We start from the raw sequence: 12,832 nt of genomic DNA, 5'->3' as shown, positions 1-12,832 counted from the left end.
GCGGCTTTAAGTTTATCTCTCTGATTTCTCCAGTAACGAATCATGTTTGGTTGTACTGAATACTCTCGACCCGCTGTTTGTACACCAATTTTTTCAGAAAATTGCAAAACATACAACTTAAACCCTACAGTAAAAGTTTTCTGTGAATTCATTTTACCGGTAACAAAGACAAAATAAAAGAGAAGCTCACTTTCAATAACGTTGCTACTGTCCTAACCAAAGGCCTTGTTTTACTAGTAAAAAGAAAGCAGGTAGTAGGATTGAAGTTGCTACTATGTGAAGGTTAATGTCTCACCCCCTCCTCCAAATACCATAGACTAGTTTTGCAAACACCTGAAAGGGTAAAATTTGTCATTGCCCAACAACTAACTGTATGAACAGTAACAAATAAATTCCCAAAGAACTGTTTTTCTAGGAATTATAGCAAACTGATGGGTCTTACTTTCAAATAAATACAGTAATATGGTGTTTTGAAAGATTAAAGTCAGGTTACCATATTCTCAAATGCCAAAATGCTGAAATACTTCCATCAGGCTAACTCATTATACATTAAATTTTGACACAAAAATGCTAAGTTTTATTTTTATTTTAAGTTTGCTTTTAAAACATTATGAAAAATATATTGAAATGCATGAAATATGATTTTAAGTAAGAGTACTCATACACCACCATGTTGACTTTGTTCATCCATATATTTTATAGATCTGTTCTTTTTAAAATTCTTTCTTTGAATACTAATAGCCAAACATATCTTTATAAGTGAAATGTCTGAAATTGAATTTAACTAGAGAAAGTCCTTACAGGATCTTTCAAATCCTTTCAAAATCTGTTACCTTCCTCGGTCCGTTGTGCTTATATGAGAGAAAAGTCTTTCAACATCTGCATTATGAGCTGGTATTGCAAAAAGAAACAGCCTGTGAATTACTGTAATCTTTGAATACTGTTCTTCACTTTTACAAAATGGAATATAGTCACGCCATGTTTTTTGGTGACACTGCTTTCCACCATACAAAACAACAAAGTTTTTCAAATTGGAGAACTAATCAAAATATTTATTATCACTAATTTGTACATCTTGCTTCATCAAAAAATATATGCATTTTTATACACTTCCTCAAGAAGAGTTCTTAAAAACTTACCCATTTAAAACAGGAAAGTTCTTTAAATGGCTGCATCCATACATTTAGTCTAAACAGCCCTCATATATTGTACTTCTACACTGGATTGAAACTTTTAAATCTAAGATATGTAACCATCAATTTCCATTTCCTTTATTATATCCTTCTTTCAATGGCAAGAAATTTTCATTTTTTCTTTCTTGAAGGAGATTATGTAAAGATCTAAAGAATTCCATCACATCAATAAGAGAATTGTTTCTTTTTCACGTCTGCTGACACAGGAATGGAACAAACTAATTAAAAACTGTATATTCCATATGAAGATTTTACTTAAAAGGTCATTAGAAAAATTAGTAATTACTGCTGGAGGTCACTTTTGTGATAAGGAAAAATACCTCAGAGCAGGATACATTTGAAGTACTCTTCAAACTGCAGGATTCAAGGATAGCCATCGTGCTTTGCTAAAATTCAAAAGTGGCTTGTATTTGTTACAAAATTTTGCTTAAATTTGTCACAAAATACAGAACTCTTTGAAGGACTCATCAACATGTACAATGTAAATTGAAAAGTAATTAATTATGTATTTTCACTATCAAAGTTTGTAGGTCCACATCAAATAAGTCTGTACCATGTTGAATACAATTATTAAGGACATCTTATTATAACCAGTGACTGATCATTAGACCTCTTTAAAATGACAAATTTATTATTTCCATTATCTCTTGAAAGAGCCCCAAACATCATACTGCAGTCATCACTCCCAAAGGCAATACAATTACTTTGAAGCCTCAGATTGGTTAGTGTTTCACTGACATATGTAGAAGTAGTTTCTATAGTTTCATTCTGTTACTCTCCATACTGAACACTTTCATTGGCAAACCATCATTTTTGCAATCAAAATAGTGAATCATGACTGAAAATACTTTCAAGTTTCTGAAGTTACTAGTATCGATTCAAATATCTATAAAGGGTATGTCTGCTAGAAATTTTATTGTAATTTCTATGATATGTGGAGCTAGAGTGGAATTTACAACAGCTTCTATTTTCATATGGTCAGGTGATACTTTGCCTCCAATTCTAGAATTGGGAAACATTTTTTTAAACAATCCCAGAGTACAGTCTTTTAGGTAGATTTCATAAGAAAGCTACCTTTGTAATGGGTGCCATGATTCAACTTCCAGAAACTTTTTTGACATCTTCACGTTTCACATCCTGCAGACCTCAAAACCAGTATCAGCTCAAAGGTATATATACATTTATATTTATATATATATTTCACTTTTTTATGGACATGATAACTGCTGTAATTTTGTGCCAATCACTTTTAAATTGTTTCCTAAAAATAACTCGACAAACAGCTCAGTCAAGTTCATTAACGACCAAAATTGAACCATGGGGGTGGAAATAGGGTGGCTTTTACAGAAAAAAATCTCTATAACCTTCTTATTAAGTGAAATATCGAATTTGTATAAATTTTCTACTATTCTATGGATAAGGGTCTAAAACTAACTAAGTAAAGTTTTTTGACATCACCAATCATTGCCCCAGGGGGTGAAAAAAATGAGATTTTGAAGACCAAAAATTTATACCTCCCTTAATAGGCACAGTATTGAATCGGTTAAAATGGTCGTTAGTCCTCTAAACATTACCTAAAACTTTAGTCTGAAACAATATTTGATACGACCAACCCTTACAGCAAGGAAATACCAAATTGTAGCTGGAAATATAAGATGGGGTTTGTCATATGCTAAATATATGAAACATTTTTTCACATGCAACGATTGTCGTATTGAGTAAATTTGAAGTTTTTCTTAACTTTAAGATGGAAATTTTTTATCCTCTACCTAGCACCGGTGAAATCTACCTCCGCCTTCCAGCGTGTTGAAAGGGATTTTTTTTTTGTCTTCAGTCACCTGACTGGTTTGATGCAGCTCTCCAAGATTCCCTATCTAGTGCCAGTTATTTCATTATGGTATACCCCCTACATCCTACATTCCGAACAATTTGTTTTACATATTCCAAACATTGCCTACCTGCACAATTTTTCCCATCTACATGACCCTCCAGTATTAAAGTGATTATTCCAGGATGCCTTAATATGTGGCCTATATATAACTGTCTCTTCTTTTAACTATATTTTTCCAAATTCTTCTTCTCTTTTCATCAATTTGCCACAATAGCTCTTCATTTGTGACTTTATCCACCCATCTAATTTTTAACACTGCTCTATAGCACCAAATTTCAAAAGCTTCTACCTTTTCTTCTCAGGTACTCCAATCATCCAAGTTTCACTTCCATATAAAGCTACATACCAAACATATACTTTCAAAAATGTTTTCCTGACATTTAAATTAATTTTTTATATAAGCAAATTATATTTTTGACTGAAAGCTCGTTTTGCCTGTGCTATACAGCATTTTGTATCGCTCCTGCTTCATCCATCTTTAGTAATTCTACTTCCCAAATAATAAAATTCTTCTACCTCTATAATCTTTTCTCTTCCTGTTTTTATATTCAATGGTACATCTACATTATTTCTACTACATTTCATTACTTTCATTTTGATCTTGTTTATTTTCATGCAGTAGTTCTTGCATAGGACTTCATCCATGCCATTCACTGTTTCTGCTAAGTCTCTTTGACTCTTGGCAAGAATTACTATATCATCAGCAAATCATAACATCTTTATCTTTTCAACTTGCACTGTTACTCTGGATCTAAATTGTTCTTTAACATCATTAACAACTGCTAGTTCTTTTTTTTTATGTCTTTAATTGCTTTGTCAATTTCTTTGTATACACACTCTACCTCATCATCATCATGGGTACTTGTAGGCATGTAGATGTTAACAATCGTTGGCTTACGTTTTGATTTTATCCTTATTACAATTATTCTATTGCTATGCATTTTGAAATACTTTACTCTCTTCCCTATTTTCTTGTTCATTACGAAACCTACTCCAGCGTGCCATGTATTTGAAGCTGAGTTAATTATTCTAGAATCACCTGACCAAAAGTTGTTTTCTTCTTTTCACCAAACCTCGCTAATTCCTACTACGTCTAGATTTAACCTTTTCATTTCCCTCTAAGTTTTCTAACCTACCAACCTTTTTTAGACTTCTAACATTCCATGCTCCGATTCGTAGAATGTTATTTTTTAATTTTCTGGTGACCCCCTTCCTTAGTAGTCCCCACCTGAAGATCTGAACGGGGACTAGTTTACCTCCAGAATATTTTACCAAGGATCTGTTACTTGATATGATGTTACCCATATGATAAGATGTTTACCCATCTTTGTTACATAAAAATGCAGAGAGCTCCATTTTCTTGGAAAAAAGACAGCTGTAGTTTTCCATTGCTTTCAGCTGTGCAGTACTCAGAAGACTGAGTGATGTTGATATGGCCGTTTAAGTCCTCCTGACCTACGCCCTTAATAACTACTGAAAGAGCTGCTGCCCTCTTTCAGGAATCATTCCTTAGTCTGGCTTTTAACAGATACCTCTCTGATATGGTTACACCTTCAGTTCAGCTACTCTGTGCCACTAAGCACACAAGCCCCCTCACCATCGGCAAGGTCTCATGATTCATTGAGGTAGTACTGCCTAAGGAATTACAACTATTATCTTGTAAAACAGTGTGGAATGCAAGGGCACCTTCAGCAGCACTAACACTATCTTCTAATTCTGTATTTGGCTTTATAAAATAATTTATACCATCCTCCTTACCTGGTTGATATGCTGAAAGTATAATAACAAGAAATAGAATCATGATGTGCCTAGATTTAACCATTTAAATATGTTCATAAAACATTAACATAGCAAAGCTTAAGAGAAGGAATCATAAGTCATAGATACAGAAGGAATGGAAAAAGAAGCTGTTGCAATGAACTAGAAGAGCAATTATCATGTCAAGATAGTCAATTCCTATGTTCTTTATCGAGCACTGTTACCAATACGATAGATCACATTATGTAGACAATACACTTGAGCTTAGAAAATGTAGACATTTCCTCAAAAATACTGATATATGGTAACCCTAAATTAAAGAATATACTATGAAACAGAAAATGTAAATGAAATTTAAAGAAGGAATCAAAAAAACAATTTAGATTGTAAGATATCTGAAATAGATTGCTTTGCATTCAAATATGTCTGAAATGATAAATAAAAGAAATAAAAGATAAAATAAAGATAAATAAAGAAATAAAAGAAAGTATAAGCAAAATTAATTGTTCAACCTAATAATTACACAAAAGCCAAACTTGTGTCTTATGAGAATATCCATTCCTCCCACTTTTAAAATCTAATCTATACTATTAATAAAAATAATGTTATAATCTATGTTAAAAATAAATAAAAATCAGCATGAAATAGCTATCTACATATGAAACATCAGTTCACTCTGCTATTGGTCTATAATGCAATGTTTAAAATAATATATTTATACATTTTTGAAATCTACCAAACTACAGCAAGAAATTTCAAAAATACAAACATAGCAGTGATTTTGCAGATCAACTTCATCATCAGCCAAACATAAAATAATTATTTATAAAACTTAAACTGAAATAGCAGTTTTTCATTTCATAATATATTCAAAATGTTCCCTGCTATCATGACAAGACTGAATTAATTTCTTAATAGCTACTTCCTTATTATTTTTTTAATCATTTCTACCAGCTTCTTCTACAATCCATTATCAAAAGTCTGTTGTTTATTAATCATTTTATTAAGTAGCAGACATTCAATGACTCAAAAATCTGCAGAAATGGGAACAAATAATAAGGAAGTATCTGTAAAACAATCATTCTGGACTGTCATGACAGCAAGAAACATTATGAATACATTACAACATGAAAAACTGTTACTTTAACTTAATGCATTAATATTTAATGTTTGGTGAATAATGTAGTTGGGACTGTGAAAGAACTACTATAAGACAAGTGTTTCGATTGTTTGGTTTCTTAAAAATATATACAAAAAAATTAGTTAATAAAACAGATGATTACAGCAAAATGGAATATTTAAAAAAATATAATAGTGACATAACATTCCTGTCTAACAGGTAATACCCCATCAAAAGCACCATGAAATACTGTCTGATATTAATTATAACAATGTTAACAGATGTAATAAATCAAGTTTTTGTACGGTTCACAAAAACATCATTAGATTACAAAGATGATTTAACAAAAAACTAATTCTTTTCTACTTAATTCAAGTACTTTAAGTACATAAATACACACACACCTGATCATGAGATTCAGCATAAGCTACGGTCTTTTCCATCCAGCGACGATTAGCTAATGTATGAATGATATTTCCCATACTCCAGTCTTCATCCTTTACTTCTTTCAACAATTTAATCCATTTATCTGGAATAGCCATCGCAAGACGATAATCAAAACCAATTCCACCTTCATCTACAGGACGACAAGATCCTGGCATTCCTGAAACATCCTATGAACAGAATTATAGCATTAAAATTTTTAATATGATATATATCATACATCCGTTAATTAAAGTAAAATCCATTAACGTACTATTAAAACTCAATTACAGGTGTGATTTACTTTTAACAGCATTTCAATGTCAAAGTTATTGGTGTCTTTGGTCACCAGGATCTAAAATTATCAGCACAGTTTCAAGGATAGTCACCCAAACAGAACAAAGCAAATTCGCAAAACTGTAATTCTGTTTATAACCTTTCGTAAGGCAGTATTATCTCAAAATATGTAAGTTCATAAAACAAAAGGATAGGTATAAAAAAGTTAACTAAAATGTCGAGTTAAAATGAAATAGTACAGTAATGAAAATGCCAAAAATTATAGGAAACCTGATACTGCAACTAATAATGACAAATTGTTTAGTTTTTCTTTGTATTTGCAACTCTTAACTATTTTAAATGAGTTAATTTGTTTTATTATTGTTGTTTTTGTTTTATTATTACATGTGAAATCGGTAAGTTTCACTACACTTTCAAATTCCTCTGACTGAACAAATGGAAGACGTCAAATTGTCACACAAATAACTTTCATACAAATACAAGATAGATGATTATTTTTTGCCAAGTTTGAGATTAAAAAAAAAAAAATAATGAGGAAAATAACAAAGATATGGTAGTTTTCTTGTTGTTTGAATATAAGACAACTATGTTGTGGAAACAAATCTGTTTGCATCTTGTACATGATGTACTGTTATATGTTCCTCTCCACTACCATCTAGAACAGAGACACTGCCATCAGAAAGCTGAATAAAATAAACAGGCTGTTGACCCTCTTTTCCTTACAATCCTTTTTTATCAGTTTATTATTTATCGTAATACCAAATATGGTAGAATATTTTTTTAAATATGAAAAAACAAGAAAAATACATAGTTATACTTAACTACATGTAACTAGTACTATATTACCGATTAAAAAAATACAAATTTTAAAAACTGAATTACTCAAGTTTTACAATAACTGATTGCTTCTAAGGTGGATTAAAAATCATATTACCTTCTCACTTCTAAAATTTATTGGAGATGAAGTGCCTGCAATAGAGACAAACCACTTAAGTATTTCTGTATTTTTGTAACGTCCTACATTCTGATATAGAGTACATAGTCATACAACTACATATATGTATTCACATTTATTTATATACATTCAAGTATTCTTTCATGTCATTAGTGTAATACACATTTGATGTACCATACATTTAGGAAACAAGTGGAAAAATTTCACAACATTTATACATATTAAACCGATTGAAAATTATATTTCACAGTGGCAATTTGTTATGACAATTCTTTACGACATTCTGACCCTCATTAAAACAAACTTTTACATGAAATAGAGCCACAAATAAAAGCTAAATGAAGATGGATGACTTGTAAAATACATGTAGAATTATAAGGTGTTAAGAATATACTTTAAAAGGCATTTTGTCATAGTAATACAAAAACTTAGATGAAAACATCACATGAGGTCAAGGATCTAAATCAAATACATAAAAAACAATCTATGCATATGCATTTAGATCATCAATTCCAGGTAAGGGGTACATTATACAACATAGCAACACACACGGTATGTTGCTGTATAGTGTGTAATGTCAATGGTAATAATGAATGTGCCAAATACTTTGGTAGCATCGCTACCTTTCATGCAGATGTTCCAGGTTCAAGTCCAGGTCAGGCACAACATTTTTCAAAATTCAATTTTATTTTTCACAAATTCACAGCAACCACAAAATTAATTTTCATCCAACAGTAACTGATACTGGGTGGTCAACCTGCTGTTGCTATATGAATAATTACTACACATAATAAATAGTAAACAAAAAAAAATACAAGAGACTGCTGAATGTGCAGTGTCCAGCACAGAGCACAAACTAATCATGTTCTGCATTACTGCTAACCAGGGTTCAAAGCATCTAGTTATTAATTTAAAATGTAATATACCAACATAAATTTAGTCATACATTAGCATAATAAAATTAAGAGTACAAAAAACAAAGATTCATTCAAATAAAACAGTATGTGAATGAAAGAAGTAAATACAATATATTTTTGTAATTATGCATAATTTACGACATAATCTGTATGTACATGTAAATAAATTAATGAACACAGCGATTATCCAAGTTTTATAAAAATAATAAAAAGATTCACATTTATGCCTAAATGATCATATATTATTATTAATTTTCTCTGATGAAAAAATAATTACCTCGGCAATAGTAACCATATCAGGATAAAACTGATGAAGCATGTAATTAGCTAGCATAAGATACACAACAGCTTCGGTATCGACATTTAAACCAAAGTATTCATCATAATGACCACTGAATCCTTGTCCAATACCTCTAGAGTGATAAAGCATAGATGTCACACCATCAAATCTGAAATAACGATTACACAAATTATCCCCAGTTTCAATCAAGTTTTATATACTCAATAAAATATTATGCTATTAATTAATAATCAGAATCCATATCTTGTCAAAAAATTTAAACTAAAAATTTAGTTTGTTGGATAATGCTTTAGACAAGTTCAATAACAATACATATGTTTCACAATCCATCTTACTCCTTGTGATAGCTTTACGGGTACATAAACGTAGCCTATAGCTGAGCTTAAATTTTAGTCATAAAAATGTATTACACAGGGTTTAATAGACTAATTACAGTTTAATGATGTTCAAAATATGTGTTTGAACTGAAACTTATGTCAGAGCAGTTTTTCTACATAGACATTGCTTTTTGTGGAAGCTGAGCCCTAGTGTCCACTACTACCTCCCTCTTTTATTCTAATATGACCCCCCTCCTTCATTTCTTTCCACTGCATGGATAGTCTAATTTTCTATGGTCAGAAGTCAAAATAAAAACATATATTCTTTTTAATTATTACATATTTAAAAAACAAATCCTGAATAATTATTTGTCTTTTAAATGTACATCTCGAGAAAGTAATAAAAATCATCAATAAACAAACTAATTAAAAACTATAATGAAGTTACAAAAAACTTCTGAAACTATGGATTAATTAGTCAAATAAAAATTTATACAACCATATAGTATTAATTTCATACACTGTAATTGTTTGTAATTATTAGTTTCACTTGCTTTCTTTTTTCACTTTGCTTTTATCAGTGAACTGAGAATCCTTCTTTTAAAGATTTATGCATTTTAAAATGAGTGTAAAACAATGCTTCATAATTGTAATTTTTTATAAATGTAACATTCAACCTATGTACACATGACCTTTATTTAATAAATGTGAAGCTTTATGGTTATGTAATAATTCCTTTTTTTACAGTACACCATGTGTTTAAACTTGGGTAATTTTGTTAAATAATGAAATAAAATTTTAACATATTTTTATTACTAGTTTGTATTAGTACTAATGTCAATAACTTCTTGTTATCTTCAGAAAAAAACTCTCTGCAGTGCTTTATAATATATAATATTTTAAAGAAATTAAAATTGAATGGCACAATTATAAAATACTGCATTTAATTTATAACCCTAAAATATGTAGGATAATTTTGTACCAACACTGTAATGTAAAACAGGTCAGCTGAGACACACTCAAGAACTGAATTTAGCACAAAAATTAGTTTTATGAGATCACTAAGTATTTAGGAAATTGGTCAGCTGCAAATACTAAAACTTACTTTTTTATTTTAGTATTAATATTAAAAATGTATTTTTTACATGCAAAGATGCTAATATTACCTAATGTATTTTTTAACTGATATTATATATCTAATACATGAATTTGAAATGCTTGTAGTATAAATTGGTGACTTTATATTACAGTTTACCATTTTGATATGTTATTCAAGTAATTTATGTTAACTATTTTATATACATATATATAAACACTAACACTTGAATTTAAAGTGTGAGCTAATTCTATTTTTAAGGCACTATTATTTCAGTCTGCTAAGACAAGTTAGACAAGAACCATTGTAAATACACACACACACACACACACACACATATATATATATATATATATATATAATGGATTCATTCAATTATTGAGAATAAATAAAGAAATTGACAGAAGAAATCACAAATATACTTCTAATAATCTACCTCTTGAAAGTAAAAGTCTAGTATCAAAAAATTGTAAAAAAAATATTAGAAAACGCTCTAAGACGAATGAACTTAAAATAAGGTTATTTCACAATGATGAACACTTAAGTGACTGTATTGGAAGATATCATTACTTTTGTTTTTATGTTTTAATTTTAAGTTCTTATATTTTTTAAAATATTTATTATTTCTTGTATTACTGGTTTTTTTTTTTGTTAAATTTTTATTTTTTGTATTACACCCGACTGTGTAGATGCCATGGCAACTCTGCAGAGTATTAAAGATATAATGTCTCTATACTGTTACTATGTAACCAGGTATTAAATAAATATATTGTAACAGGATCAGTATAACGGGCCACCAGGTTAATGGGCTTCTTCCAATCAAGAAAAAAAGAGAAAGTAATGAAAAGAAGAATCTAGAAGGAAATAAAAGCGATTCTTTTCTTAGAATAACGGGTCTGTTTAACAATTTATTCTTTGTAATACAGACAATGGCATCTCCCAAAGCTCTTGTTCAACCAGAAGAATTACTGGATCTGAATACGAAGTTATACAAAAACGTAAAGGCACGGACAATGAAAATTATTATGCTTCAACAATGAAAGGGATGAGTTGGGTACTGGTTCTGCAGGCCAAGGGATATAAATACTACCAAGGACCAGCGGACAGAGTGAGTAGTTCTGTGAGGCCATGTTAGATGCATTTGTGATAACAGTGACATCAGTATTTGGTAACAAGTATAGAGTATATCACTAGTATTCCAGTGTGGACATGAGTGAATACAAGGGGTTGTTTGGTGAATTATTGGCAAAGAGTAGTGAAAGTGACAAAATTTTCTATTCATTCATAAAGTGTAGGGTAGTTCTTTTACAAAGAGTAAAAATAATATTTGCAGAAAGTGAATTGTATGAACTTTAGAATGTTCTATTGTTGTCTTATTGTTAATGCAATATTAGTTTCTATCAGTCATTATAATGTTTCTAGTAAATTGGACTGTACTCTGGTATTTATAATTTAACAATCATTAAATAAATCTTTTCTTTTTATTTTAATTACTATTCTAAATGTTATTTATATTTATTGTCATTATTTTTATTTACTTTCAATGTTTTTAGAGTAGTAAATTGAATTTATAAAAAAGTTTTATGTCTGTTACTCTCTCAATATCCTTGTCAAACCACGAACATGCAACAATATATATATATGTATAGTGTAATAAGATAGGTATAGCAGGCCAGAGTAATGGATTCTTACCGATTATTATGAAAGTAACATAAAATATGATAATTGGAGAAATCCAAAAAGGAGAACCCTTTTTGTGAAGAATATTTTTAGTAATAAAAGTTTATTCATATCAGACATCTAATGATTTTCATAATACTTATGTAAAATTTTAAAAAAATATTCATTTTATAATCTGAGAATTCAAATAATATTTAACTATATTTATATAAAATACATACCTTGCTCAAGGTAAGTATCAATTCTTGTTTCTTTTATTGGATTTTTGGGCCCAGCTACTGTTTGTCTTTCATCACCTTATACAAAAGGATACAGATGTGCTCAGTGAAACTGATTTGATTCTCAGTCAAATTTCTGTTGTGATTTGTTAAATATGAAATAAAATAAGACAACAATAAGAAATGCCCCTTTCAGATTTTTGCAACTGCAAATTTAAGGAATTTAAAACAATGAATTTTCCTTCCGTGCATTGTAAATACAAATTAAAAAAACTGCCAGCAGTCAGTAACATCAACTGATGCCAATGAGAAAACAGCAGCAACAGTCATCGAAGACTGTTACAAAGACCACTGAAACCATTTTGAGGTAAGTTATTAAAAATATTTTATAGTATCTGGCATGGTTTATAATTGCATATTATAATTAAATTATATTGCATATTTTTTACTGCAAAATACGCAATGCGATTTGAAACTAATAATGAAAATTTATTTTGTTTACATTACTTCTTGATGAACGTTTGTCAGATTTATCAGAAAAATTTCTATTTTTATGATCTTTTACAATTTATGATTAATCAGAATTGAAATGAATTTATTAATATAACAAACAGTAATATAAATATGGTGACTAGTACAAACAATCATTCTGACATAGTGCTAGAC

The 12,832-nt window shown here is 29.7% G+C and overlaps 1 protein-coding gene across 1 annotated transcript in view; it reads right to left on the bottom strand.

Annotated features, from left to right (window-relative positions):
* Positions 1–12,832, bottom strand: part of AGBE (1,4-alpha-glucan-branching enzyme) — a 121,255-nt gene that overhangs the window by 35,388 nt on the left and 73,035 nt on the right. Inside the window, exons 9-10 of the mRNA XM_075362585.1 lie at positions 8,832–9,003; positions 6,367–6,576 (exon numbers count right to left, since the gene is read on the bottom strand). Of these exons, the coding sequence (XP_075218700.1) occupies positions 6,367–6,576; positions 8,832–9,003 (382 nt within the window). The remainder of the gene's footprint in view (positions 1–6,366; positions 6,577–8,831; positions 9,004–12,832) is intronic.

Source organism: Lycorma delicatula, chromosome 4, assembly GCF_047948215.1.
Source record: "Lycorma delicatula isolate Av1 chromosome 4, ASM4794821v1, whole genome shotgun sequence".
NCBI classification, from domain to species: domain Eukaryota; kingdom Metazoa; phylum Arthropoda; class Insecta; order Hemiptera; family Fulgoridae; genus Lycorma; species Lycorma delicatula.
Note: the sequence above shows the minus strand (reverse complement) of the source record. Positions and strands in the feature narration are given on the sequence as shown.